The 27,140-nt window shown below is 42.1% G+C and overlaps 1 protein-coding gene across 4 annotated transcripts; it reads left to right on the top strand.

The window, feature by feature from the left end:
- Positions 1-681: 681 nt before the first annotated feature.
- Positions 682-27,140, top strand: LOC139005918 (cytochrome P450 4V2-like). 4 transcript variants are annotated; one of them, XM_070408229.1, is made up of 11 exons: positions 682-975; positions 8,193-8,305; positions 9,701-9,786; positions 10,543-10,733; positions 11,114-11,183; positions 12,782-12,908; positions 14,684-14,869; positions 20,867-20,969; positions 25,137-25,271; positions 25,361-25,540; positions 26,918-27,140. In XM_070408229.1, the coding sequence occupies exons 1-11, from the start codon at positions 762-764 to the stop codon at positions 27,088-27,090; spliced, it is 1,578 nt and encodes a 525-aa protein (XP_070264330.1). In that variant the 5' UTR covers positions 682-761; the 3' UTR covers positions 27,091-27,140. The 4 variants fall into 4 exon arrangements, with proteins under 4 accessions (XP_070264330.1, XP_070264327.1, XP_070264329.1 ...); XM_070408226.1 differs by lacking the exon at positions 682-975 and adding an exon at positions 1,646-1,764; XM_070408228.1 differs by lacking the exon at positions 682-975 and adding an exon at positions 4,540-6,078.

Raw genomic sequence — 27,140 nt, 5'->3', positions numbered from 1 at the left:
TACCTGCTCCCTCAGGTTGGAGTCCCAGGTCAGAGTAGGGAGCTGCTCTGAATGTCCCTGATGCTCAGCCAGGATGCAACCCACCTCCCGCGCGCAGCCAGTCCCGGGAGAGAGGACACTACAGGTTGCGCAAGGGAGCATCATGAGGCCAGGCGCCCAGCCAGGGAAAAACTAACCCCAAACTGAACTTCCAACCCGGCGCCCCTTTATTTCCATTCTAAAACGTACCGCTCACTCCTGTACTAGAAGTCAGCCCACCCCAGCCCCAGTGCGCCTCTCCATCTGAAGTTGCCCTAAATTGCACCCCATTCTCCTCCCCACGCCACTCAAGTGCCTCTATGTCTTCTCAGCACTCTCTGCCTTCAGAATCCGCCTTCCGGGCTTTCGTTTCTGCTGGAACCAAACAGAGGCCCATGCGCGTTACTAGGCGTTTGTCTGCACAACAACAACCCGGCGGTGCTTTCCTCCGAGCCCCGGAGGCTCCAACCAAGTCCCCAGGAGGCAGGGCGGCCCCTGCACCCGAAGGCCCGCTTCTGGGCGCCTGGGCTGGTGCCTACGGGTTTTGGGAGGAGGGAGAGGCGATTGGGCCGGGCGCCACCTCTTCCCCCGCCCTCCTGGCCCGCTGCGCCCGCCCCCGGGAATGTCGGGACTCCTCCCAGGCCCTGCAATTGAAAGGCTTGGGTTGGACCACGCCCTGGCCCCAAGCACCGGGCCCCAAGGTTCTGTGTCCCAGTCGCCACCCAGAGCCGACCGCTGGCGCGATGGTGGCCGTCTGGCTGGTGCACGTCGGGCAGAAGCTGCTGCTCTGGGGCGCGCTCAGCGCCATCACCCTGGCGGGCGCCACCCTCATCCTGAGCTTCCTGCAGATGATGGCGAGCTATGCGCATAACTGGCTGCAAATGAGGCCCATCCCCACCATTCCCTGCGCCTACCCCTTCGTGGGACACACGATGATCCTGGAGCGAGGAGGGAAAGGTAAGGGACTGCACTGCTGGCCACATCCCCGCCATGGGCTTTTGGACCCCTTGCAGGGAACCGAGGCAGGGGAGCAGGTCCTGAGCACCTCCTGCCTACCAGCCTGGAGCATCAGGACTGGAGATGCAGGCTGCTGGGTGCGGGGCTACTCTATCACCCCCTGGATAATGGGTTCCCAGTTCTCTCCAGATTTCATTACACATAAGTGCAGTGTTTCTAAACTCCCGTCCTTCTGCCTTTTTCTCTTCTCATTTTCCCAACTCCTGGCTGCTGGTATCTTAAAACACCGCCTGTAGCCCTAGACAGCTTGGCTCAGTGGACAGAACTATGGCCTGCTGACTGAAGGGTCATGAGTTTGATTCCTGTCAAGGGCACATACCTGAGTTGGGGGCTCGATTCCCAGTGGGGGGCGTGTAGGAGGAAGCTGATCATGATTCTCTCTCATCATTGATGTTTCTATCTCTCCCCTTCCTCTCTGAAATCAATAAAAATATATTTAATAAGAAAAACAACAACAAAAACACCTCCTGGTTTTTCTTCTGTCTTAACTGTTAAAGTCCTAAAGGCAGACACAAATTATAACTTAGACTGACTCTCACTCTCTCTCTCTCTCTCTCTCTCTCTCTCTCTCAAATAGAGGACGAGAAATGCACTTGAGACCAGAGCTTCTCACTTCAGAAATCACAAGACTTGACCACAACTTTCATTCCTCCTTGGCCCTTCTAAGGAGGTTGCATAACAAGATGAATTATGATGTTATTCACCAAGGCCTGTCCCAAGAGTCATACAGCAAGTTTCAGAACTCTTATTTGTTAAAGAGTGAATTTTTTTTAATTGAAATCATCTTTTGAAGAGACAGCTTTATGTTTTGTTATGATAGGGGGAGAGGGATCACTTTAAGTTAGAAAGCTCCTAAAAGTCCCTGATGTTTGCATCCCCCATGAGGGAGGGTGAGTTAGATCTTAGCACTTCATCTTCGTGCCTGGATAAGTTGAGATACACAGAACTGAAAAGATTTGCCCCAAATGACATATTTTAAAATGAGCCCAGAACTAGAATCCAATCAACCCTCAGTTTAATTGAAGACGTTTTATAAACCGAACATCAATTCCAAAGCTTAAAGGATTATTTCTTTTCCACTTTCCTTTCTCCAAGTAAAAATAATGCTGTCATTTCAACTTCACAGGAAGACATGAGGCCTCATGGGAGAGTGTTACCAAAATACAGAAAATATTTCTGGCAGAAGAAATCCCAGTAAACTTTTAACCAACCAAACATTAATGCGACTAATGCTGCAAGTGATGCAGCAGGTTTTGATATATGAAAACTACATTTGTAAACATCATCATGGCGAGCACTAAAGGCAGAGCTAATCTTCCCTTCTACCCAAAGGCTTTATAATATTAAAAAATAATGGTGTAGAAATATAGACCCCTCCTCCCAACAGGAAACGATCTACTTAAGAAATCTCATTATAGTCTTTTGGGGGAATTTTCCTAAGAAATGAAATCTCTAGTGAATAAGATCCATTTTAAAACAAACTGAGTTACTGGATTCTTTAAAGTAATCCTCCTTATAGTTACTTCCGGAGAGAAGAGAATGATAACACATTATCTTTCTCAAGGGGACTTCTTAATGCATCAACAACTACTGGATCTGGGCATGAGACCAACCTTTGCTCCCTTTCTGCTTGTAACAAAATTGTTTGATGCCGCAACCTTTGTGGAGAGGTTCGGGATCTGAAGGAGGGGCCAATGCACAAATAAAAATACTATATAAGAAATATGAATTTAGAAGGCATGGGGGCCAGATGACGACCTCTCTCTTGGAGAGGCACAGGGACTTCTGGGTCCCGTTTGCTTTTTATTCACTTGAATACACATTTTCCCTTTAGAAATGCATACAGGCAGGAAAAGGTAAAGTTTGGTAAACAGTATAAGGATTATCAGGTTAGATAATTGCCTTGAGCCATTGAGCAAGCAGCAGGGCAGTATCATGCTGACTTTCAGCCCTGTTGAATACCAAAGTCTGTTGGCCTTCCAAGGTCTCTTTTTGCATTAATAAGCTAACTACTGTTGGTTTTAGCCTCTGGCATTTTGAATTTGACAAGTTGTTTAAAACTCTTTAAGTTAGAGTGTGTTACCCTTTACTTGTAAAAGTCACTATATTACAGTTACTTTGAGGATTACATTTAATGCGTGCATTTTCTAGACCAGGGGTGGGCAAACTTTTTGACTCGAGGGCCACAATGGGTTCTTAAACTGGACCGGAGGGCCGGAACAAAAGCATGGATGGAGTGTTTGTGTGAACTAATATAAATTCAAAGTAAACATCATTACATAAAAGGGTACGGTATTTTTTTTTTTTTTTTTAGTTTTATTCATTTCCAACGGGCCGGATCCGGCCCGCGGGCCGTAGTTTGCCCACGGCTGTTCTAGACCATTGTCCAGAACTTGGTTTGAGTCCATTTTTTCATTGTCAATCATGCATTTATTTGAGGCCCTCCTTTGTGTCCAGCATTGGACTCACCAAAATAAGGCATAGGACGACATTTAAAGGTATATTCCCCATCCTCAATACCCTTCTGTCTTGTACAAGAGGCTGTGCCTTTCATTGTGTGGCTACTATTCACATTCTGGCCACAGAAGTCTCACCTGGAGAATTGCAACTGACTTCCAACTAGGCTGTTGAACTCTATCTTTTGCTTTTTCAGTCCTTTTTGCCAACACCTGTCTTCCCAAGCTGCTCCCTGCTATTGGGCCTACCTGAGGCCTTCAAACCATGGATTGTAATTTCCCTGTCTCCTCTGTCAGACCAGACCAAGGCAGTGTTTATGGCCATGATACATATATTTTGACACTGTTGATCTGACCTAGTTCTTTTCACAACAATTTAGCCAATGGTTTGACTGGAAGGCAATTTGAATCGGTGTGATGTAATGGTGAAGATGGCACATTGTGTGTCTGGGTGCCTCGGGTACAAAGCCAGGCTTATATTTACCAGTGCTGTGATATTGTGCAACTACTTAGCTGTGCACAACTTCCTCAGTTGTTCACTAACTTCTGTAATAGTGCTTCTCATCTGACTGTGGTGAGGCATAAAAGACATAAGGCATGGATAACCCTTAGCTCTGGTCTGATGTTTAATTACCCTCCACAGCAAACAAACATGACAGAATGAATGTTAGCCATTTTAGAAGATTCATTATTAGGTTTTGAGGTGCCCAAATGTGCAAACACTATAAATAATTATTACTGTTTATTCAGTATCACATACAATGGACATCCCTGAGCTTTAGTGTCTCTCCCGCTGCACTTAGAGCAGCTTTCCCTGAAGCCCAGGGGTGGGGGAAACTGAAGGATGGGAGAAGGAGTAGTAGAGCATGTGAACATTTATTGGCACGAGAAAGAGCTGGAAAGTTTAATAGTTTTTTGGTTTTTGTTTTTTTATTCTATGTCAATCTGTCCTTGGGGTCCAAATTCCCATATGAAAAAACCCCATCAAAACCTCAGGTGTGGAGAACCATGGTGGCGGCATAAGGTATGCACCTGTATGTGCTGCCCCCCCCCCCCCCCCACAACCACATTAAAACTACAACTAAAAGACAAAACAGCTATCATCCAGAACAACAGGAAAGCTGGCTGAGTGGAAGTTCTAAACTAGAAGGAAACAAAAAAGCGCATTGAGGCTGGGTAGGAGGTGCAGAGGCGCCAAGAGCAGAGTCTAACCTAACAAACTGAAGCTGGGTCAGAGAGCTCCAAAATTCCCCCAAACAAAGAGAAGAAATCTGCAGATCTCGCAGTAGCTCCTGCTGGGTGGACTCACACAGTGGTTGAATTTGCACCTCCTTGGAGATCCAGGAGCCAGTGTACCCAGTGGTCACATACCAGATTTCAACTCCTCACATCCATAGTGACACACTAAAGAGGCAGACTCTGAGTCCCAAAGCCCCACTGAAGCAAGTCCTGCCCCATAAGGGTGCTTCCAGTGCAGCAGTCCTTCCACTATAGACACTGGGTCTTGCAGTCAATTGGCCTGGAGGTCATTTCCTCCCAGAGATACCCACAGCAATCAAGGCTTAACTACAGCAAGACTGTGCACCCAGCCCACAAAGGGGTGCACCAAGAGTGTCCACCTCAGGTGATTGGGGAGGCTGAGCCACTGGCTCAATAGAACACCGACCACACAAAGCCACTCTATCAATACAGGGAAGCAGCCAAAATGCAGAGACAAAGAAACATGTCACAAATGAAAGAAATGGAGGAAAGCAAATTACTGGATTTAGTTCAAAACCACAGTTATAAGGTTACTCAAGAATCTTCTACAAACCTCCGAGGAACTTAGTGAGACCTTCAAGGATCTTAATGAGAATATGAAAAAAAAATGGAACAGGACCAGTCAGAAATTAAGCATACACTGACTGAAATAAAGAATAATATACAGAGATCCAATAGAAGACTAGAGGATCCCAAGAATCAAGTAAAAGATTTGAAATACGAGGAAGCAAAAAACACCCATCCGGAAGAGCAAAAAGAAAAAAGAATCCAAAATTATGAAGATAGTGTAAGGAGCCTCTGGGACAACTTCAAACGTACCAACATCCGAATTATGGGGGTGCCGGAAGAAGAGAGAGAGCAAGATATTGAAAGCCTATTAGAAGAAATAATGACAGAAAACTTCCCCTACCTGCTGAAAGAAATAGTCTTACAAGTCCAGGAAGTGAAGAGAACCCCAAATAAGAGGAATCCAAAGAGGACCACACCAAGACACATTATAATTAAAATGCTAAGGGCAAAAGAAAAAGAGTGAATCTTAAAAGCAGCAAGAGAAAAACAGTTACCTACAAGGGAGTACCCATAAGATTGTCAGCTGATTTCTCAACAGAAACTTTGCAGGCCAGAAGGGAGTGGCAAGAAATATTCAAAGTGATGAATAGCAAGAACCTACAACCAAGATTACTCTACCCAGCAAAGCTATCATGTAGAATTGAAGGTCAGATAAAGAGCTTCACAGATAAGGAAAAGCTAAAGCAGTTCATCACCACCAAACCAGGATTATATGAAATGCTGAAGGGTATTCTTTAAGAAGAGAAAGAAGAAAAAGGTAAAGATAAAAATTATGAACAACAAAGGGACAACAAATACATATCTATCAACAAGTGAATCTAAAAATTAAGTCAATAAAAAAATCTGATGAACAGAATAAACTGGTGAATATAATAGAAGCAAGGGCATAGAAAGGTAGTGGACTGACAATTCTCAGCGGGAAGCGGGTGTGAAGGGTGCGGGAAGAGATTGGGCAAAAATCTTACACCTATGGATGAGGACAGTGGCGGGGAGTAAGGGCATGGGGTGGGAACCAGGTAGAGGGGAGCTCAAGGGGGGAAAAAGAGGATCATCTGTAATAATCTGAACAATAAAGATTTATTTAAAAAAAAGAACAAAAAGAAAAAAAGAGAAAAAAAATCTCAGGTGTCATCTCTATTAGTAGCCTCACAGTGCTGTGGGCATTAGTCCTGCTGCTATCAAGGGACATTCCCTTTGTCTAGAAGAAGCCTGGGTACCACATGCCTCCCAGATAGTCTGCTTTCCTTATCCCTCCCTCCCTGGATTTTTCCAGCAATCTCAGGAGAGTGCCTCATTTCCTAACCTAATTAGAAAGCCAGTCTTCCCGTGTCCTAATGTTGTTTGACTTGGGCTCTGTCTAACCATTTCCAGTTCTTTTCTCTGAGAGCTGGACCTAAAATCAATGACTTCTCCAAAGAGAATTGGTTTATTTTATTGTAGGACAGTCTTTAAAAATACTGAGATCTGGTGCCCTTACTAGAAATGGAAGCCAACCTGGGAAGTTATATTACCAGAAATCCTGTTAAGAATATCAGAGAAGACTTTGCAGCAAAATCACATTTAAGATGACACTTGAAGAATAAGTAAGTGTTATTAGACAAAAAGCTGTAAGATTAAGAGTTTTCTGCAAAGAGAAGAGGTTCTGTAGAGGCCCTGAGACATTTGAGAAGTTGAAAGATTAGTAAAAGAGAAGAGTTTTTATAAAATTATTTTTTTTTCTTGAGGTAACATTGGTTAATAACATTATCTAGGTTTCAGGTGTGCAATAGTATTATTTGATGTCTGTATACTCTTTTGGGTGCCCACAACCAAAAGTCAAGTTTCCATCTATTACCATTTGTTTAACCCCATTTACCTACTTTGCCCTCTCTCCACTTTCCTTATCCTCTGTAACCACTATTCTGTTCTCTGTATCCTTGAATTTGTTTTTATTTTGCTATATTTGTGCATTTGTTAGTTTTTGTTTTATATTTTACATATGAGTTAAATCATACCGTTTTTGTCCTTGTCTGTCTGACTTGTTTCACTTAGCATAATACCCTTAAGATCCATTCATGTTATCACAAATGACAATATTTTATCTTTTAAAAATATATATATTTTTTGTTGATTTCAGAGTGGAAGAGAGGGGGAGAGAGAGAGAAACATCAGTGATGAGAGAGAATCATTGATTGGCTGCCTTCTGCATGCCCCACACTGGGTGCCACGCCTACAACCCGGGCATATGGCCTGACAGGGTCAATACTCAACCACGGAGCCATGCCAGCTCTGCTAATATTATCACATCTTCTTTATCCATTCATCCATTGATGGACACCTAAGGTTGCTTCCATATCTTGGCTATTGTAAGCAATGCTGCAATTAACATTGTGGTGCATATATCTTTTTGAATTAGTGTTTTCATGTTCTTCAGATAAATACCCAGAAGAGGAATGGCTGGATCATATCGTAGCTCTAATCTCAATTTGCTGAAGAACTGCAATACTGTTTTAGAGAGGGTGAGAGGGAAGCATCTATCTACCAGGGCTGGAGAGTTGGGACAGGTATCCCTTTCTATAGAAGAGTAGCCTGAAGCAGGTCAGGAGAAACTGAACAACCTCGGTGTTCTTGGGGAAGGCATGTGATAAGGTCACCACAAACATCCACAGTGCTTGGCATTTCTCAGTTAACCAGGTTGTTGCATATATATCATTCATAATTAAATTAGCCTCATAATTCATTCATTAATAATTTAGTAAGGACAAATGTGTGGTTTAGCTTCAAGATGTGAAAGATCTGGGAGGTATTGAGTGAGTTGCCCAAAGTAAAAAGAGTAAAAACCCAAAAATGACACAGTAAAGAACTTATTTAAAATTCAATAATTTCTCCTAGAGTTTTTCCAGCACCTGATTCATTTCACTGAAGAAAACAGACATGTGCCAATGCTAAAACTCTGGTTTGGCACAGTACCAGCAATAGCCATGTATAAAGCCGAAACTATAGAGGTGAGTCTATGGTGACTATGATCAATGTTCCACTGTATATATGATGATGTGAGAATATCATCAGAATAAACAGCAAATATATGTCCTTATATTTAATTGAATTCAATACAATGAGGATTACATTAAAAATCTAAGGCTGTGAAGGTTCCATTTAATGCTTTCCAAATATAGTCTGAGTTCTGGGAAGAATAGCAGCTTCTACATGTCTATACACACTTGGTATCAAGTAATATATTTGTCCTCCTTTTTTGGGAAATCTTCAGTTGAACAGAACCATAAATAAATTATTCTACAAGGTGAGCTCATATCATCTGCCAAGGCACTGTTTTAAGATTACACAAATATAAGACTAATAAAATATAAGTGTTTCCCTTAAGATGCTCACAGTATCCATTCTACTTTTATTATTTTAAGTTAATTTTTTAAAAGGGAACACTAATCTGATATTGATGGGGAAGATATTGTTAATTCACTCTTTTGAAATTACTCCTCAAAATTGTTTACCTTTCTTTTACTTATTATCATGACATTGGGGGTATTGTATTTTGGTTTGATGACAAAGGATTTGGGTCAGGAAGTAAAAATGGGACAAGCAAACCTCCTCATGGAGCAAAATTAACAGCAGCATTTCCTAGGGTTGTTTGGCTTGGGTACATCTTTCTTACTCATTGTGGTACAACTCTTAGAGTGTCTCTGGTACCACACTGCCCAATCTATTGGTCCAGAGGAGATAGCGAGAGGGCCACATGTGGGATTTCAGCCATTGCTGGCCTAGTATAAGTGGGTTTAGTACATGTGGATAGAGATCTGTCCAAAGTAGGGAACTGCAGCAAGATCCAGAGAAGCATTTTGTGCATATGCTCATCCCTTCTGCTTTACTTTGGCTCCAGGCAACCTAATTATACCCGTGGTTCCCAATGCTACTTATATCCTGGAGACATTCAAATGTGTACCTAGTATATGCCGTAATCCTGAGCTTCATACCTGCTTTCAGACTATGCAACTTGAATGACTCCAAATCAACTACCTGATCATGAACTTGTGATTTTCATCTCCCTAAATCTGGTCATCCTTTGCTTCACCCACCTTCTCTTCCCTCACTCCTACCCTCAGAATAAACAACTCCACTTGGCTCCTAATTCATGGCAGGAGTCAGGGAATTATCTTGGATATTTTCCTTTCAATCAACTCCAGCTAGTCTCCAAGAGTGAGAGACAGTTGTATGCTCCAAACTCTATTTGAATTTCTTTGAGTCATAGTAATGCAAATGAACCACCAAGAAGTAATTGTTATGAAATGTTACTTTAGAAAGTAGTTGTGTTCTAGCCCAGTATTCTTATAATTAAGGTTGCTTTCATATCTCTATCTCTCATTATGCTTTTCTCTCTTTCTAAGGTAATTTTAACTAGCTCAAAGCAAATTGACAAGTCTTATCTGTACACATTCCTAAAACCATGGCTTGGCCTAGGACTTCTTACCAGGTAAGTCAGTGTAAATCGGTAAAGTTGTCTTGTGCGTAACTTATGTCAGGCATTGACACGGGGTAGTTTTCCTGTAGCAAGAATGTGCTGTGGGATAGTAGTGAGAAGCTGAAAGGTTGGGTGATAATGGGCCTGTGAGAGACAGGAACCCAGGGTGTAGAGTAATCTCCAGCCATGATATTCAATAATGATGATCACCAGTGTTCCACGGAGAGTTAGAAAGTCCCAATGTATAAAAGCAGTATGGCACAGGGGAGTTTTGAGCAGGGAAATCTTGAAAATTCAAGGAAAAAGGCAGTCATCCTCAGAGAAGTAAGCTGAGCACAGTAAGCTCAGTCCTTGAGCTGCCATCCAGCAACAGGACCCCATCAACTGAGAAAGAGAAAGCAGGACTTCGGTGGGGGCTTTGGAGAATTCGAAGATGTTAGAGATTAAAGTAGACTCATGGAGCTCCTTGATCTTCATAGGGTTAAGGTTGAATAAAAGGGGGAAATTTCTCATTTTTGGAAACTCAGAACTTAGAAATTTAGAAAAATTCTTAAAATTTTCAATTTTGTTGAGTGCTCTTTTAAATATTAGTGATATAGAAGGATATCTAAAATATGCCCATCCTGTAACTATATATGAGTCTCCCCTTGTCATTCTGACCAAAGCATTTGGGAATCTGTAATTAAGAAGAATTTGTTGTCTTGACTATGCTTTACTTGCTTTGGATGTTGCTTTTCTCTTCTTTGTAACCATGTCTTGTATTTCTAGTACTGGAAACAAATGGCGCTCCAGGAGAAAAATGTTAACACCCTCTTTCCATTTTACCATTCTGGAAGACTTCTTAGATGTCATGAATGAACAAGCCAACATATTGGTTAATAAGCTTGAAAAACATGTTGACGGGGAAAAGTTTAACTGCTTTTCTTACATCACTCTTTGTGCCTTAGATATCATCTGTGGTAAGTCTCATGGATTTGTTTCTAGAGCTACAGTGTAAACATACAATGGCCCAAATAGAAAATAACATTTCACTGGGAAGGCAAATGAAGGGGTTAGAAAGGATATTGGCTTCTTTGGGCTGGTCCTTCTGCTAAATTAGGCTCCTGAGAAGCAGTACCCACTGCTAGGGCTTGGAGCAGAGCCAACCTGCCAGGAAGGTCAGAGGGAAGAAGGAGCATGAACAGGGAGTAGGAGAAACTAAAGGTGCAAGAGTGAAAGGAGAAAGGAACAATTCTAAAATATATAATTATTTATGTCTTTTTTGAAGTGTTTGCCACTGGAAAATAAACACAAGGCATGTGTATGAATTGAATAATTGCTTCTCACCCATATTTTGCAGAGACAGCTATGGGCAAGAATATTGATGCTCAGACTAATGATGATTCTGAGTATGTCCGTGCAGTTTATAGGTAAACGGAGCCCTTCTAATTATGTTTTAAATTGTTATTGATTCAAGCTTTAAAAATATCGCTAATAATTTTTTGTCTGTGTTGTATCTTTTTCATTGTTTCACAATGAAATATTGCACTAAAAATCAACCTAATCATTTACGCATGTATTTTAATAGTAGAGGATTTATTGCATGAATTATGGCACACCCAGGCTATGTTATAATTTCAAATAATTATTTTATGATACATTGAGAAATTACATTATAATGCTTAGTGATAAAATAAAGATAAAAACAATATTTTTAGCATGACAACCAGTAGGTATAAAAAATTATTCAGTAAAAAACTTATAGATATTATTTCAGAATGTTAGCTCTGATATTGTTTTGTGTTATGTGCTTCTCTTTCTTGTTTGTGTTGTTATTAATTCTCTTTTCCCATATTTTCTGCACTGAGTATGTATTATTTTTTAATTGAAGTAGTCATATTTACTTTGAAAAATTGCTTGAGATTATTCAACTATTACAAGGCAGGGCCAGGGTTTGATTTGAGGAATTCTGTCTTTAAGTCCACTGCCAATTCAGTTTAACACATATTAGCATATATAATCTGCCATTCTTTACACAAGATACTGACTAGTTTTATAGTGGTCCACAGAACAGAATAACAGGGAGACAAGCATCAAAACAAATAAGTAAAAGGGTAATATGCTAATTAGACTGGGAGATCGGACATCTCCCAACCATCTGACTTTCTTCCAGACAAAGCTACGGTGGTAGGTACGAGGCAGACGTGGTTAGCGGTGATCAGGCCAGCAGTGGAGGGCAGTTGGGGGCCATGAGGCCGACAGGGGAGTGGTTAGATGGTGATCAAGCCGGTAGGCAGACAAGTGGTTAGGAGCCAGCAATCCTGGATTGGGAGAGGGATGTCCCCCAAGGGGTCTCCCGAAGGGTCCCAGATTGGAGAGGGTGCAGGCCAAGCTGAGGGACCCCCCCCCCCCATGCATGATTTTCATGCACTGGGCCTCTAGAAAGAAATAAGTAAAGTTGATATTCAAGAAGAAAACAGCAATAGGGCCCACAGATTGAGTGACCAGGAAAAGCCACTCTGCAGAATTGGCCTGTAAGCTGCTCTTAAAGAGAAGATCATGTCTAGGTCTTTCTGCTCCATCACTGGAAATGTTGCGGGAGGGCCTTGGGGCAGGGATGTGACAGAGGGACACTTTACTGGAGAAGAGGATAGCCAGAGGAGTGATCAAGCAAATGTGTGGACATTAAACAGGCAGATTTCATCCCACCCTGCGGTATAAGAGCTACAGGCAGCTCAGGGAGGTCTGGAACACTTCCTGGAGAAACAGAAGGAGAGATCAGATGGCCATTTAATAAGGATGTTTTGGAATGGGTTCTTCATTCCTCTGAAGGACCAATTTAATTTTTGAGCTTCCTAGGATGTGTAATAACCCATGCCTTCATTGCTGAGCATAGAGCTCTTAGTAGCCGCTGAGACGAATTATCATCGTTGCCACATATTACCCTCATTGAGACCAGGCACCAAATAGGTACTCAAGGAATGCACATTTTTATATATCAGCTGATACATTTGCATCCTGTTTACAGTATGAGTGATTTGCTACATCGAAGAATGAGGACGTTTTGGCTCTGGCATGATGTTTTGTACCTTTTGTTTAAAGATGGATGGGACCACAAAAGGAACCTAAAGACCTTACATAATTTTACCATCAATGTAAGTCCTCATTTTTTTATTGTGGACAAACATACATAACATAAAATTTATCATAATAGCCATTTTAAGTGTACCATTCAGTGGCATTAGGGGCATTAACAATGTTGTGCAACCCCTACCACTATCACTTTCTACAACTTTTATAAGTGCATGACTCCTATGTTTGTTAATATACCCAGTCATTAATGTTCCCTTCTGGGGAGGTTAGTCTACTGGGGAGGTTGACTATAAATAAATAATTACAACATGTGATATGAGCTATGATAGTTTATTAATAAACTGGGTGCTATGCTAAGAGAATAAAGACACAGGGATCTTTGTTATAAAAATTTTCTGAAAAATGTTTGGGTTAGGCAATGGTTTTCCGAGACAAAGGGCCTTTGTAGCAGTATCTTAAACTGGAAAAGATAAAAATTAACTAGATATTACTATTTAATTTTTAATGACAAGGAAACAGTAAGGTTCTGGATATAGTCTGTCTTTGTGTTAAAAGTATGTTTATGAAAAGGCAAGCTTTAATTGAAAACATGCATTATAATTTAAATGTACAGATAAAAATGTAATTATATTTATCCTTTGATGTAAATTTTAGTTTAAAATATGATGGCATTGCTTCCTGACAATGAGGTACTGCCTCTAGATAAAGTGGTTAGAGTCCCTAGAAGTTAGATGACTGAGATGTTGGAGTGAGCTGCCCTCAGTGGAGTATAGCATAATTGCCTGGCCAAAGGTGAACAGTGAACAGTTTGTATTTTATGGGTATAATTACACTTGTCTTCAAATTTCATGCATTAATATCAGTATCAATAATGAATGAATTCCAAATTGGATGGATAATATCAAAAATTGCATACTGAGTGCAAGGCACTAGGGGTTCCACCAAGAATCAAAGAGAGGACATGGTGCTTGTCTTTACGGAACTTGGGATCTGTTCATGCAAAGCAGAAGCAGGTTTGGACAATTGCCTGAAAGGAGGAGAAAGTTGAAAAGTTTAACCAAATTAAGCTCATGGGCTTTCATTCTTTTATTCATTCAACACATACCTGGTGAACATTTTTAAAATGCCAAGCAGTGTTCTAAGGTTAGAAATATATCAATGAATAAAGACAAATTTGCTGCTACATTGAAGTTGGAGGAGAAAGTCACTAAATAACAAATACAATGCCAGGTGGTAAGTGAAATAGAAAAAATGGTAAAGCAGGCTTAGGAAGAGAGTGAGTGCTAGGGACTAGGGTAGCAGTGACCCTGACAGTGTGACATTGTGCAACTGAGATCTAAAACTAGGGAGGAAGTTAGTCATGCTGGCTTCTGAGGCAATAGCATTCTAGGCAGAAGGAATGGCAAGCATACAGGGTGATTCTTTTCTCCAATACAACACGTAATTAGAATTACCTATAGTTAGTTTATTATATAATGATTGTGTTCTCTCCACCACCCCAACTTTTTCTCATGAGCTCTTTCAACTCGCTGGGGCCCTATTCAGGAGACTACCACTCTATTCCCAGGTTGGAAAGGCTGCAAAAATAGTCCTTAGAAATTATGTATTTGTCTTTCATTAAATTTGTTTTTAAAAATCTTGTCAAATAACGCCCTAAAAATGTTCATAGAAAGCTTTACCAAATTTTCACAAAACTCTAAGTTCCTGTTGAGTGAGACAGAATAGGAAAGGCTTAGAAAAAAATCAGTTAAAGAAGCTAGTATATTTTCACAGGACAATGGATTATTAGGCCATATCAAATTCCACACAAAAGCCTGTGATCATTTAAATCATACAGGTCATCAATGAACGGGCCAATGAAATAAAGAGAGATGAAGAAGGTAAAAGTGATGACAAAGGCACGACCCTCTCCAACAGAAAACGCAAGGCTTTTCTCGACCTGCTTTTAAATGTGATGGATGATGAAGGGAATAAGCTAAGCCTGGAGGCTATTCGAGAAGAAGTGGACACTTTCATGTTTGAGGTATTTTGTGTTGTCATGTTAGTCTCAGATATCATCATTAAACAAATTACAGTTCCTGGTACATAACAAGAAAATGTTTTTTGGTTGTTGTTGTTGTTGTTTTTAATCTTGGGAGTTAAAACTGTTAAGGATGAAGAAATAGCCAGCACTAATACTTAGACATGTTTAAGCATTTAATAGTAAAATTAGAAATAACATGAAATAGTAGGATTATTTGTAGCCTCCTTTTAAAATATGTTGGGATCCTTGGTATAAGGGATGATCTGTTCTCAATTTATTTTTAACTAAAAAAATCAATTTATAGGAATTCTTTTAAAAAGTTTTTAGCATTTTTTAAAAGTCTAACCACATTTTGAAGTAGCTTCTTATAAATGATGAAGAGTCATTATATTGTAGTTAGAAATTACAAAGTTTAAGACCCTAATTAAATACCAGGTCAACTTTCTTCTTCAGAAAAAGCTGTAGACTTGTATGGGTTCTTTTCTTCCCAACATCAGAGAAGTTTTCTGTCATTATTTCTTCAAACAGGTTTTCTATTCCTTGCTCCACTTCCTCTCCTTCTGGCACTCCTATTATGCAGTGTTGTTTCCTTTTGTATTGTCCCAAAGCTCCCTTAGGCTCTCCTCCTGCTTTTTAAGGTTTTTTTTTCGGTTGCTGCTGTGTTTGTGTGTTTTTTCCTACCTTGTCTTCCAGTTTGCTGATGTGGTACTCAGCCTCTCCAAATTTGCTGTTGAAGCCTTCCATTATGTTCTTTATTGCAGCTAGGTCATTCTTCATTTCCTCTTGATTCCATTTCATGTTGGCGGCATTCTTATTCAGCTTCTTATAATTCTCATTCAGTTGTGTGTATTTGTCATCCAGACGTTTCAGCATCCTTATAACCATTACTCTGAATTCTTCCTCTTACAAGTTATTTGCCTCCATCTCATTTAATTCCCTTTCTGGTGATCCTTTTTTTCTTTCCTCGGGGGATTATTTTTATGTCTGCCCATTTTTTGCTGTAATGTTTTAATTGTTTCTATGTCTTAGATCCAACTGCTTTTCTACCCAGGCTCCTTTGGGGGTGGTACTATGTAGTTGGTGATTTTGGAGACCCAATGGTGCAGTGTCTCAAATCTCCTGGGCTTGGTGTTCTAGTGGAGCCCCCTACTTGAGCTATTTGGGTTCTCTTGATGTAGTTGGGTCTTGAATGTTAGTTTCTTATTCTTGGATGAAGTCTCATCATAGATTGGCAATGTGACTCACCCCCAGCTTCATTGTGTAAGCTGTTGTGGATGTGATTGTGGTTCCAGATCTTGTGAAAAGGGTTGCCTGGGGTCTCAGTGGTATGTGCTAATTGTGAGTTTCTAGAGTCCGTGGGCTTGGAAGGGATCTCGGGGCCTGAGGCTCAGGTACTGTGACTTTGGCTGGTGTTGTGTGACTCTTGCTGGGGTAGCGTCACTCTTTATCTCACTACGAGGGTCCGAGAGCCCCTGACAATTTGGGGCGGCTGTCCCTAGTCTGTGGTTGAGGCAGTGGGACTCTGGCCAAAGTGATTTCCCTCTCTGAATGACTAGGGGGTTCAGGATCCAGCAGCTGGGGTTGTGGGAATCTCAGAGTCTGTGGCTGAAACAATGTGACCTTGTCTGGAGAGGCGGGTCCTCAGTAACTCACCAAGGTGTCCAGAGGTAGGCAGCTGGGAGGGGGATGTCATGGATCCTGTTGAGGGAGCCATGTGCCCTTGGTTGTAGAGGCACACACCCAATGGCAGTTCACAGAGGGGTCCAGGAGCCATCTGCTGGGGGTATGTGCTTGTGGGACCTACACGCTGGAGCTGCATGATCGTGTTGTGCCACTGACCTGGGGAGGGAGAAGTCCCAGTAACTCCTTTGGGGGATTTGCACCCTTGGTTGGATACACAAGCCCAGTGGTGGCTTACAGAGCTGTCTGCTGGGGCGGTGGGCTGAGGGGTCCTGTGTGCTGGAGCAGTGCTACCATGGTTACTGGATCCTGGCAGCCAGGGTCATGTCTTGTGGTGGCTGAGAGGCACCTGGGAGCTGCCTGCTGGGGCCTGTGCGCTGGATCAGTGCAACTGTGGTGACTGGAGGTCCGGAGGTTGGCATTGGAGGAGGGGAAAGTCCAAGTTTCTGCCGCCGGGGTCTTCTCCCTTGGTTGGGTATGAGTGCGCCCAGCAGGTGCTCTCAGAGGCACCCGGGAGCTGCCTGCTGGGGCAGTGGACTCAGGGGACCTGTGTGCTGAAACTGTGTGACCACGGTGTCTGTAGGCAGGCAGCCAGGAATGGGGAAGTCCTAGTATCTACTCCCAGGGCCCTGCTGCCTTGTTTGGATACCTGCGCACCCAGCAGCGCTCACAGAGGCACCAGAGAACCCTCTGCCTGGGCTGGTGACTCAGGGTGCCCGTGCACTGGATCGACGTGACCATGGTGTCCGGAGGTCCGCAGCCGGGGAGGGGAAAGTCTCACTTACTGCTGCAGGAGCCGTCCGCCCTTGGAGGTAGATGTCCTACGGTCTGCAGGTCTGCGGGCGAGGCAGCAGGCCTTTGGCTGGTGTGGCTGCAGGGTCGCAGGAGGTGTCAAGACCAGCCTGGGAGGTGGTGCTGATGAGTTCCTAGAGGAGACCCCTCTCCCTTCAAGATGGCTTGGGCGCCCTGCCCGAGCCCCACAGCCCAGGGAGTGCCCTCAGCAGTGATAGGGGCGCCCTGTCCAGGAAAGCCTGGTCTGCCAGCCTCTGGTACTCCTGCCGGTTTTAACTGTCCCTCATTCATTCCCACACACTCTACACACGTCACACACTTCCCGGTCTATTCCTCACTCACTCACACCCTCTCCTTAACCTCCATCCTGCCAGCCACCATCTTCCCAGCTACTTCTAGTAGAGAATTTAACCAGTTTGTGATTCTAAGGAGATTGCTCGTCTTCACATTTAAAAAAAGACAAATTTAAAAAATATATAGTTTTATTGATTTTTTTTTAAGGAGAGAGAAAGGGATAGGGAAAGGGAGATAGTAGAAACATCAATGATGAGAGAGAATCATTGATTGGCTGCCTCCTGCATGTGCCCTGACCAGGAATTGAACTGTGACCTCCACCTTCATAGGTCAACACTCAACCACTGAGCCACACCGGCTGGGCAAAAAGACGATTCTTTTGCAAAGATAATTTTAACTACATTAAATATTATAAAGAGAAAAGCTCTTAACATGTGGCTTACCAAATAAAAATTAAGCAATGGTTTTAAGAGGCAGTATGTGGAATAACCTGGAAATGGAGGAAAGGCAAAGCCATCAGTTTTCGATGGCAGACTGCATGCACTGTGTTTGCTCTGCCTACAGCCGCCTGGGTGCAGTGCCTCCCCAGGGAGGAAGATCTGTGCCCTGTAGCAGGAAGCAAGCGGTGCGAAGGGTCCACAGACCTGACTTTTCCCAGGTCTGTGCTGACTGGCCAGACGAGACAGGCCCAGTCATTGCAGATCTCTGCCACAGCCCCCTGCGTGGAAAGTGGAAAGGTGGACTCTATCAGTGGTTTTAAACTGCTATTTTAAGCAGATCACTTTATCGAAAAGAAATTATGCAGAAAATGGACATCCAATTCACTAAAAAGTGGGCTGTGGAGCCAAATCCCAGCTCTGACCTATACTAGAAGTGTGACCTCGGACACCCCCTCTCCCTTTCGGGACTTCTGTGTCCTCGCTGTTACAGCACGGGCCTCACAGAACAGCTCTGAGGACTAGGTGAATCGTTTTCTAATGTGCACCAACCTTCGTGCCTGGCACATTCTTGTGCAACAGATATTGGCTCGTATCTGATGTTGAAGTGGCCCCTGCACCCACACACCCCCCCACCCCCCCCCCACACACACTCACACATGCACTTACACACACACTCACACACACACACACACACACACTCACACATGCACTTACACACACACTCACACACACACACACACACACACACACCTGCACATACACATCCATCTTCCACCAGTAACCTCTCACTTCCACAAAAACAACCAGACTAACGATCTCTTTCTTGCAGCTCTAACATTCTTTGAAGTTCTAATTTTTCCCTTCTACCCATGAAATAGAGGACATAGGATGTATAACTACAATATTCTGATCTCCTCCATAAGAGGATGCAGGCTGTTGCTGCCAGGCCTTTTATTTTATTTTTTATGTTTAAATTTCATTTTATTTTTACTTTTTAAATCTTTATTGTTAAATGTATTACATATGTCCCCCGTTTTCCTCCAATAACCCCTTATAGCCTGCTCCAGCCCCCGACCCCAGGTCTTTACCCTCTATTGTCTGTGTCCATAGGTTATGCATATATGCATACAAGTTCTTTAGTTGATCTCTTCCCACTTCCTCACACACCCACCCTCTCCTTCCCTCTGAGATGGAACAGACAATCTGTTCCATGCTTCTATGTCTGTGCCAGGCCTTTTATGCTCCTGTTCTGGCTGATTCTTGCCCTGCGCAGTTCCGCCAATGCACTTGTTGGCTCTGTGCTTTGTGTTTGCTGCCTTTGGGTCACAGAAAAAAATAAAACAGGAACTTCATTTTCAAATTCAAGAGAAGCTATTAGAATTGTTTAGCAAGAGCACGTCCTCTATGACTTTGCTAAACAACTGAGTGACATGGGCCAGCTTTTGTCTGGAGTTCAGAGTCATTTCTTTAAAGAAATTGCAAATGTGAGAAAATACAATCATGCCAACATCAGAGACTTATAAACTTATTTTTTAAAATTGCAGAAAAGTCCTCAACAATTCAAATTAGGAGCTAAAACAAGTGCTTCAGAGACTTCTTCCAGGAGATGAAATATTACAATGGTCACTTGTGTTGCATAGGGTAAATGGACCAGTAAGAGTTATAATATTATTTTTTATTTTTCAAATACATTTTTTTTCTGAAGAACTTACCATTTTGCGTGTGGAGTGTCCTGGTGAGATGAGCACAGGAAATAAGGGGCTGATGCCTAAAGACACTGAAAGGACAGAGAATAAGGTCATCCAGGGTGTGAGCATCAGTATTGGAGCTGCACTCTCCTCACCCGGATCCTCCACGCTCCCCGAGGTAAAGAGTGTGGACTCTGCTTTGTCATCAGAAATCCAAGGGTCCTACTCTTGCCTCCACCTTCTATGAAGCTGTTGGGACCTGAGAAAGTCATTTAGCATCTTTTGGGGGCTCAGTTTGTCATCTCTAAAATGTGAATAGCAGTATCATGTATCCCACGGAGATTTAAAAAAAATATATTTTTTTTATTGATTTCAGAGTAATATATTTTTATTGAAGGGAGAGGGAGAGACAGCAACATCATTGATGAGACAGAATCACTGAATAGCTGCCTCCTGCATGCCCCCTGCTGGGGACTGAGCCCACAACCCAAGCATGTGTCCTGACCAGGACTCTAACCATGAGCTCCTGGTTCATAGGTCGATGCTCAAGCACTGAGCCACGCCAGCCAGGCTCCCGTGGGTTTTTTGTGAAGAATAATTGAGTTCCTTTCCACAAAATGATGGTATTTTTGCCTCAAACTCAGCAAGGTTTAAATGGGGTATTTATCAACTTCTTGATGTGGAGACTGTTGTTCAGAACCACCCATGTGCTGCCTGGTGTTCGCCCTACTGTACAAATGGGGGACAGTGGAGAAGTGCAGATCTGGCCACTTGGCTCAGGAAAGTCATACTTTTATTCCCTTAAAAACAGTCCAGTGCACGGAGTTCCCTCGGAATGCCTCCTGTTAGCCCAGCCCAGCCATCTCACCAAATATGTGATCTGTCGTATTGAATGTCCCTGTACCCAGAGGCATCCCCTTTGAAGGGATTGTTTCATTGGTTTGTTCCCCACTGAGGTAACATACTGTATAAAATTAACTTGTTCTGTCTGGGGTCACCTCACCGCTGTCAAATCCAGAGCCAATTCAAAACAGAGTTAACATCCCTAACCTTCTCAATAGAACTCGGCTTTCTAAGCTGTTTTTTTTTTCTTACATTTGTAGGGCCATGATACAACTGCAGCTGGAATGAACTGGACCTTGTACCTATTGGGTTGCTATCCAGAAGTCCAGAAAAAATTAGACAATGAACTGGATGAAGTGTTTGGTATGTATGGTCCCTTCACTACTTACATTGAAGGTCCCAAGTCACTGAAGCAAATGCCATTCTTGCTCATTAAGAATGTGCAGTTGGGCCTGTTCTAAAGACACTGTAATAAGCAGGAATGCTGCCATATGGGACCCCTTCCAGGCCTAATGTCCTTTGCAAGACCTCATCCATTTGTTTACGGGCGTTTGCTGATTGCTTGGCATGTGACTGCACCGGCCTAGATGCGGGGGCTACACTGATAAATGTCACTGTCCTCAAGGAGCACACGCTTCATAGGTGAAGCAGACACTGTGTATAAAGTATCAAGTCATGGCTGTGTGCTTGGGCTATATGAGGAAGAAGGGGCTAGCAGAGAGCAGAGAGGAGAGGTGAAGCTGGTTAGCGGGTCAAGGAGAGCTGTTCCATATAGGATTGCTGTGGGTTAAGCTGATGGGACATACATTTCTTTTGTACACCAGTAACCTGTAGGTAAGGGGTCCTAGGCTGATGCCTGTAGGGATGCTGTGAGAATCCCGGGCTTGCTCTTTTTTCTCTCTGTCATTTTCATCATTGTGGATTTTGTTTTCTTGATTGTTGTTCTGGGCCTCATGTTTATCTTTAAGGCAAGAAGAAAGGGGAGGAAGGGATGAAGGATAATATTAGTCTCCTATGACTGCTGTCACCAATTCTGAAAACTGAGTGGCTGAGCACAATAGAAATTAATTCTCTTACAGTTCTGGACACCAGAAGGCCCAGATGAGTATCTCTGAGTTAAATCAATGTGTTGGCCGGGGTGCACTTTTTGGAAGCCTGAGGGGAGAATCCATTCCTTCTGGTGACTGCCAACATACCTTGGCTTATGGCCACATCATTCCAATCTCTGTCTCCATCTTCACATCACTTTCTCTTCTGTGGGTGTGTGTCAAATCTCCCTCTGCTCTCTCTTATCATGACATTCGTGATGGCATTCATGGCCCACCTGGATAATCCACAATCATCTCTCCATTTTAAGATCCTTAATAAAATCTTCAAAAGATTTTATTGGAAATATTATTCTTCCCCAAAATGGGTAATATTTAAAGGTTCTAGGGATTAGGACATGATTTATTTGTGGGTCACGATCAGCCTACCACAAAGGAACTGTGCATTGTGCCATCAACTTAATTCTTTGTTTAATCAGATGCCATATGGCTTCCGATGGCTGGGAAAAGAAAGGTAAAGGTTGAGTTGGCCAACCAACAAAGTGGTATCTGATGTATTTTCCTAGTGCAAAGTGGAGAAGGAATAATAAAGGAAAAGAGGAGGAGGTGGAAGACATTCTGGAAAGAGAGGCTCCAGTTGCACAATGGCAGAGTGGAGAAGGTGGAAGATAATAGTAAGCATCAAAGGACAGGTGGAATTCAGAACATTTGTTAGAACCCACTGAGAAGTAAAGTTGGAAAAGTAATTTCATGTCCAGATGGTGTGAGGACTGAATTTTCATATCAAGAGCGAAGACTTTTTTTTATAGAATGGAGATGATCTAAACTTCTGGGCTCTGTTTCTGTCATCATTTCATTTTTCCCATATCACTTTGTATTTCTCTCAGATTGCCTCTGGTGGGTAAATTGGGTATTCTAGAAACCCAGGGTCTTTTGGAATGTGTTCCCATGTTTGTGTTTTTTACAATTTCTAGCCCAATGCAGGTGTCACAAATGCTTTTGGTTCTCACATAATTGACGCCATTTTTGCTAAAATTTTTATTCTGCTGCTTCTCTTGCTTTTTTGCTAATTGTGCCTCACTTCTCTTCTATCCCCAGTATTAGTTCTAAAAATTTTTTGAGCAACTGATCTTTGGAAATTGAAATGTAAGTATTCATTCCTCTTTTTCTTTTCTTTCTTTCTTTCTTATTTTTTTTTACTTAGGTAAACTTCACATTTAGATTCATTATAAGAAAGCAACTGGTACACTTTTAATGTTTAAAATTGATCAATATCTCTTCTTTCCAGTGAAACAAAAAAAATTCAATAAACAGGAACAAGATTACAATAGAGAGTGACGATTCAAAATAAGATTCTGTAGGACCACTACTCTCCCATTGAGTGGCAGGGCCCAGGCCATTATTAGGAGAGAATTTTATTTTAAAAGTATCATCTTAAACTGCAAGCAAGTCCATTAAACATCACAATTAAACATACCAAAGGGGAAGCCTTGTTATTTAAATGCCGACTTAACTAACCCAAGCATGTCATTCTATAAACCCTTTGTCCTTCTATAAACCCATTTTTTTTTTTTTTTAGTTTAAAAAATGTTCCATTCAAGAGAAAGTAGACAGGTATATGTTGGTAAATGCTAACTGTCCACATTGACAGAAACACAGTGTAATCTGTGTGATCAGTGTACAGAGAAAGGAGGAAACAAGCTGAAATTCTGTGCACTACTGCGCGGGCTGGGGCTCCAGCCTCTAGCGGAGCAATTTAAGCAAAAGGTTTTTCTTTCCCACAGAGCACAGGGCATTGATTCCATATAGTTTATTAGGAAGGGATAAAAGTGAATTTGGACTTGTATGCATGCATATAAGCCTAACCCATGGATGCAGACACCAAGGGGGTGAGGGCATGAGTGGGGGATTAGGGGGGCAATGGGAGGATAAGGACACAAATGTAATACCCTAATCAATAAAGAAAAAAAGGTAAAAATCAAGGGGAAAAAATAAAAATACTTTTAAAAGTAAAAAAAAAAGTGAATTTGGAACAGAAAGCGTTAGAGATTGTTTTCCCACTGTATTCTGCCCAAGGTATTTCCCCCCAAATAAGTTGAGAACCAGGATGTAAGGGAGAGAAAAGACTTCAAGAGCAGAATGACTGAGCCTAAGAGTAAAGCAAAACAAACAAACAAAAAACCCAGACTGTAACTTGCTCCCAGTGACTGGAGGAAACTTTTAAAAAGAAGGTTGGAATCCATCCGTGTTCCTTAGTCACCATCTCCTTCATCCTCATCAGCTTCTTCCTTGGTAGCTTTCAATCCTCTCCCTCTCCCCCTCCATCATCATCTTCTTCTCTTCTCCATCCCAGTCTTCATCTTCCATATCAGGAAGCAAGTAGTAATGAATTGGATTTTGGCAAATACCACCTTCGATGATCTCTCCCAGCTTATCTGCACCTGCATCAGAATGGCCATAAACCAGATTTTTGTTTCTCGGCCTCTTCCTGCTGGCTTTATCCTGCATTGGCTGTGAACATTTCATCGAATTCTTGCCAGATATTTCGTGGACTTTGAAAATGCATCACAGCTTGCACTCAGATGAAATTCTTTGGGTGCAACTATTTTCCAAGGAAAGGTTTTCATCGCAATGAAAATCTGTTCTGTGACCTGATTTATTACTTCTCAATTCTGTCACTTCAACTCTGGTTAAATAACACAGTGCCTTTCCAGGCATCTCCCCAAGCAGTGCAGGCATAGAGATGGTTGCAAATGTTGTTGGTTGAAAATTTGGGTTTTAGGCCATCAATTCCTACCTCTTCTGAGAAACAATGGTTGGCAGGATTTGCTATATGTCCGCCTTCAGAATCTTCTCACTGGCTTGTTCATTGAGTTGGTCTGTTCTCAGTATGTTCGGTTGCTTCGTGCTGTGTTTTTTCTCCTGTTGGCACATCCAAGAAGCCATTTGGATTTCTTTTTGAGGTGGGAATGGAGGGCTTTCGGGGGCCAGGCTATGGGGAGAGTCCAAGAAGCTGACCCAGGAGAAGATTCACTTCTGAAGAGACTCTGAGAATTCAAAATTAAATGTTTTAAACTTAGAGTTTCATGCATTCACAAAGTTATGTAACTGTCACCTCTGTCTAATTCCAATCCATTTCAGCAGCCAGAAGGAAACCCTGCACCATTAATCAGCCACTCCCCATTTTCTCTTCCTCCAGCTCCTGGCAGCACCTCATTTACACTGTCTCTATGGATTTATCTTCTTTGAGTACTTCCTCCAAATTTAATGATACAACATGTGACCTTTTGTATCTTTTTTTTTTTTTTACTTAGCATTATTGTCTCATTTTATTTTGATTATCTATACTATTAAGAATTTTACTTTAGCTGTTGGTATTTAACATTCAGTGTAATGATGTTATAATATTTATTTTTTGATGTCTTATCCGCCAAGCCCAAATACTTCTTTCATTTATTTTATTTCATGTATTTACTTTGATCAGGGAATTCTGATCGCCCTGTTACCTTAGAAGACCTGAAGAAACTTAAATATCTGGAGTGTGTTATTAAGGAGACCCTTCGTATTTTTCCTTCTGTGCCTATAATTGCCCGTGAACTTAATGAAGATTGTGATGTTGGTGAGAATTCTTTCATGAAAGTAGTGGGGAGAGTGGACTTTTCTGTGTCTGTCTTGCTCTGTTCTCATGATATTTTGACTGCCTGACAGGGGGATACAAGGTTGTGAAAGGCTCTCAAATACTCATCATTCCCTACGCACTGCATAGAGACCAAAAGTACTTCCCTGACCCTGAGGAGTTCAAGCCAGAGCGGTTCTTTCCCGAGAATTCGATGGGACGCCATCCATATGCATATGTGCCCTTCTCTGCTGGACCCAGAAACTGTATAGGTTTGTATCCATCAGAATCGGTTTGACCTTTCAGATGCACACGGCAGGGGGTTTCTCACCATAGTGTCTTTGAGATGTAGTGTCTCAGATACAAGTCTGTGAAAAAACTAGTTGTTTTATTTTTCCCCCACTTTACTATGACTGTCATAAAGAATATCAGTTTTCTAGGGCTGCTGTAACAAAGCACCACAGACTGGGTGGCTTAAATGACAGAATTTTATTTTCTCACAATTCTGGAGGCCAGAAGTCCTAGATCAAGGTGTCTGCAGGGCTTGTTTCTTCTGAGGCCTCTCTCCTTGGCTTATAGATAGATGTCTTCTCCCTCTGTCTTCACAGAAAGAGTTTATTCCTCTGTCTGTGTGTGGGTGTGGGTGTGTTTTTAATTAACCCCCACTCAAGGATATGTTTTTATTGATTTTTAGAGAGAGAGGAAATCATTGATGTGAGAGAAACATTGATTGGTTGCCTCCCATACATGCCCCAACCAGGAATCTAACCCACAACCTAAGTATATGCCCTGATGGAACTGAACTCACAACCTTATGGTGAATGGGATGACATACCAACCAACTAAGCCACCCAGCCCGGGCTTGATCTCTTCTTTTCATAAAGATTTCATTAAGATTAGATTGGGGCCCATCCATAGGACCTCATTTTCTTTTACTCACCTCTTTAAGGGCCCAATCCCCAAATGCAGTCACATTGTCAGGTACTGAGGGCTAAGAATTCAGCAGATGAATTGGGCGGGAATACCATTCAGCCCATAACATAAAGCATAACCAGTTTCATGGTAGAGTTTTAAAATGTAGATCTTTAGATTGAAGTAGAATATACTTTATATGGTAGAAAGCTTATTCATAACAGTTAGTTTATTTAACCTGTTTTCATTGCTTTTAAGAATTGCCTTTTTCAAAACCAAAACTGAGAATGCTCACCATAGGACCAGTGGAAGTACTTAAACAAAATGATTGCACACCGCCATGCATTATAAACACTTTGGCTTAGTATCTCTGGCATTTAATTTATGTAAATGCAGGCATTGGTGCAATGAGGCCTGGTAACTCTATAGTAAACTGCATTGAAGGTCCAGAGGAGAGCATTCTAGAGTAGTGGTTCTCATGCTTCAATGAGCCCAGGATTCATCTGGGTGCTGCATGGCCTGGATTCCTTGTCCACACAGCTATTCAGATGCACTGGGTGGGACCAGGGAAGGGCACTCAAGAATCTTTATTATTAGGAAACATCATGAGTGGTACTGCTTCCCGCAGGGCCTACTGTGAAAATCTAACATCCCTTGCTCCCTCTAATAGAACCTGTTGTTTCTCCCATTTGAGATATATCTGTAATTAAAGTTATGCTATTTATATTAATTTGAAGGTCAAAGGTTTGCCATGATGGAAGAAAAGGTAATTCTTTCATGCATCCTGAGGCATTTTTGGGTAGAATGCAACCAGAAAAGAGAAGAACTTGGTCTGGCAGGAGAGCTGATTCTTCGTCCTACTAATGGCATCTGGATCAAGTTGAAGAGGAGAAATGCAGATGCATCCTAACTCTATGATTGGCTGTGCCTTAGTAGGAATAAAGTCATTCTTTAAGAGAA

This window comes from Myotis yumanensis, unplaced genomic scaffold, assembly GCF_028538775.1.
Source record: "Myotis yumanensis isolate MYYU_CA2020_CCGP unplaced genomic scaffold, mMyoYum1.0.hap1 SCAF_3, whole genome shotgun sequence".
In the NCBI taxonomy this organism is placed as follows: Eukaryota; Metazoa; Chordata; class Mammalia; order Chiroptera; family Vespertilionidae; genus Myotis; species Myotis yumanensis.
The sequence above is the reverse complement of the archived record's forward strand: the minus strand, read 5'-3'. Positions and strand labels throughout refer to the sequence as shown.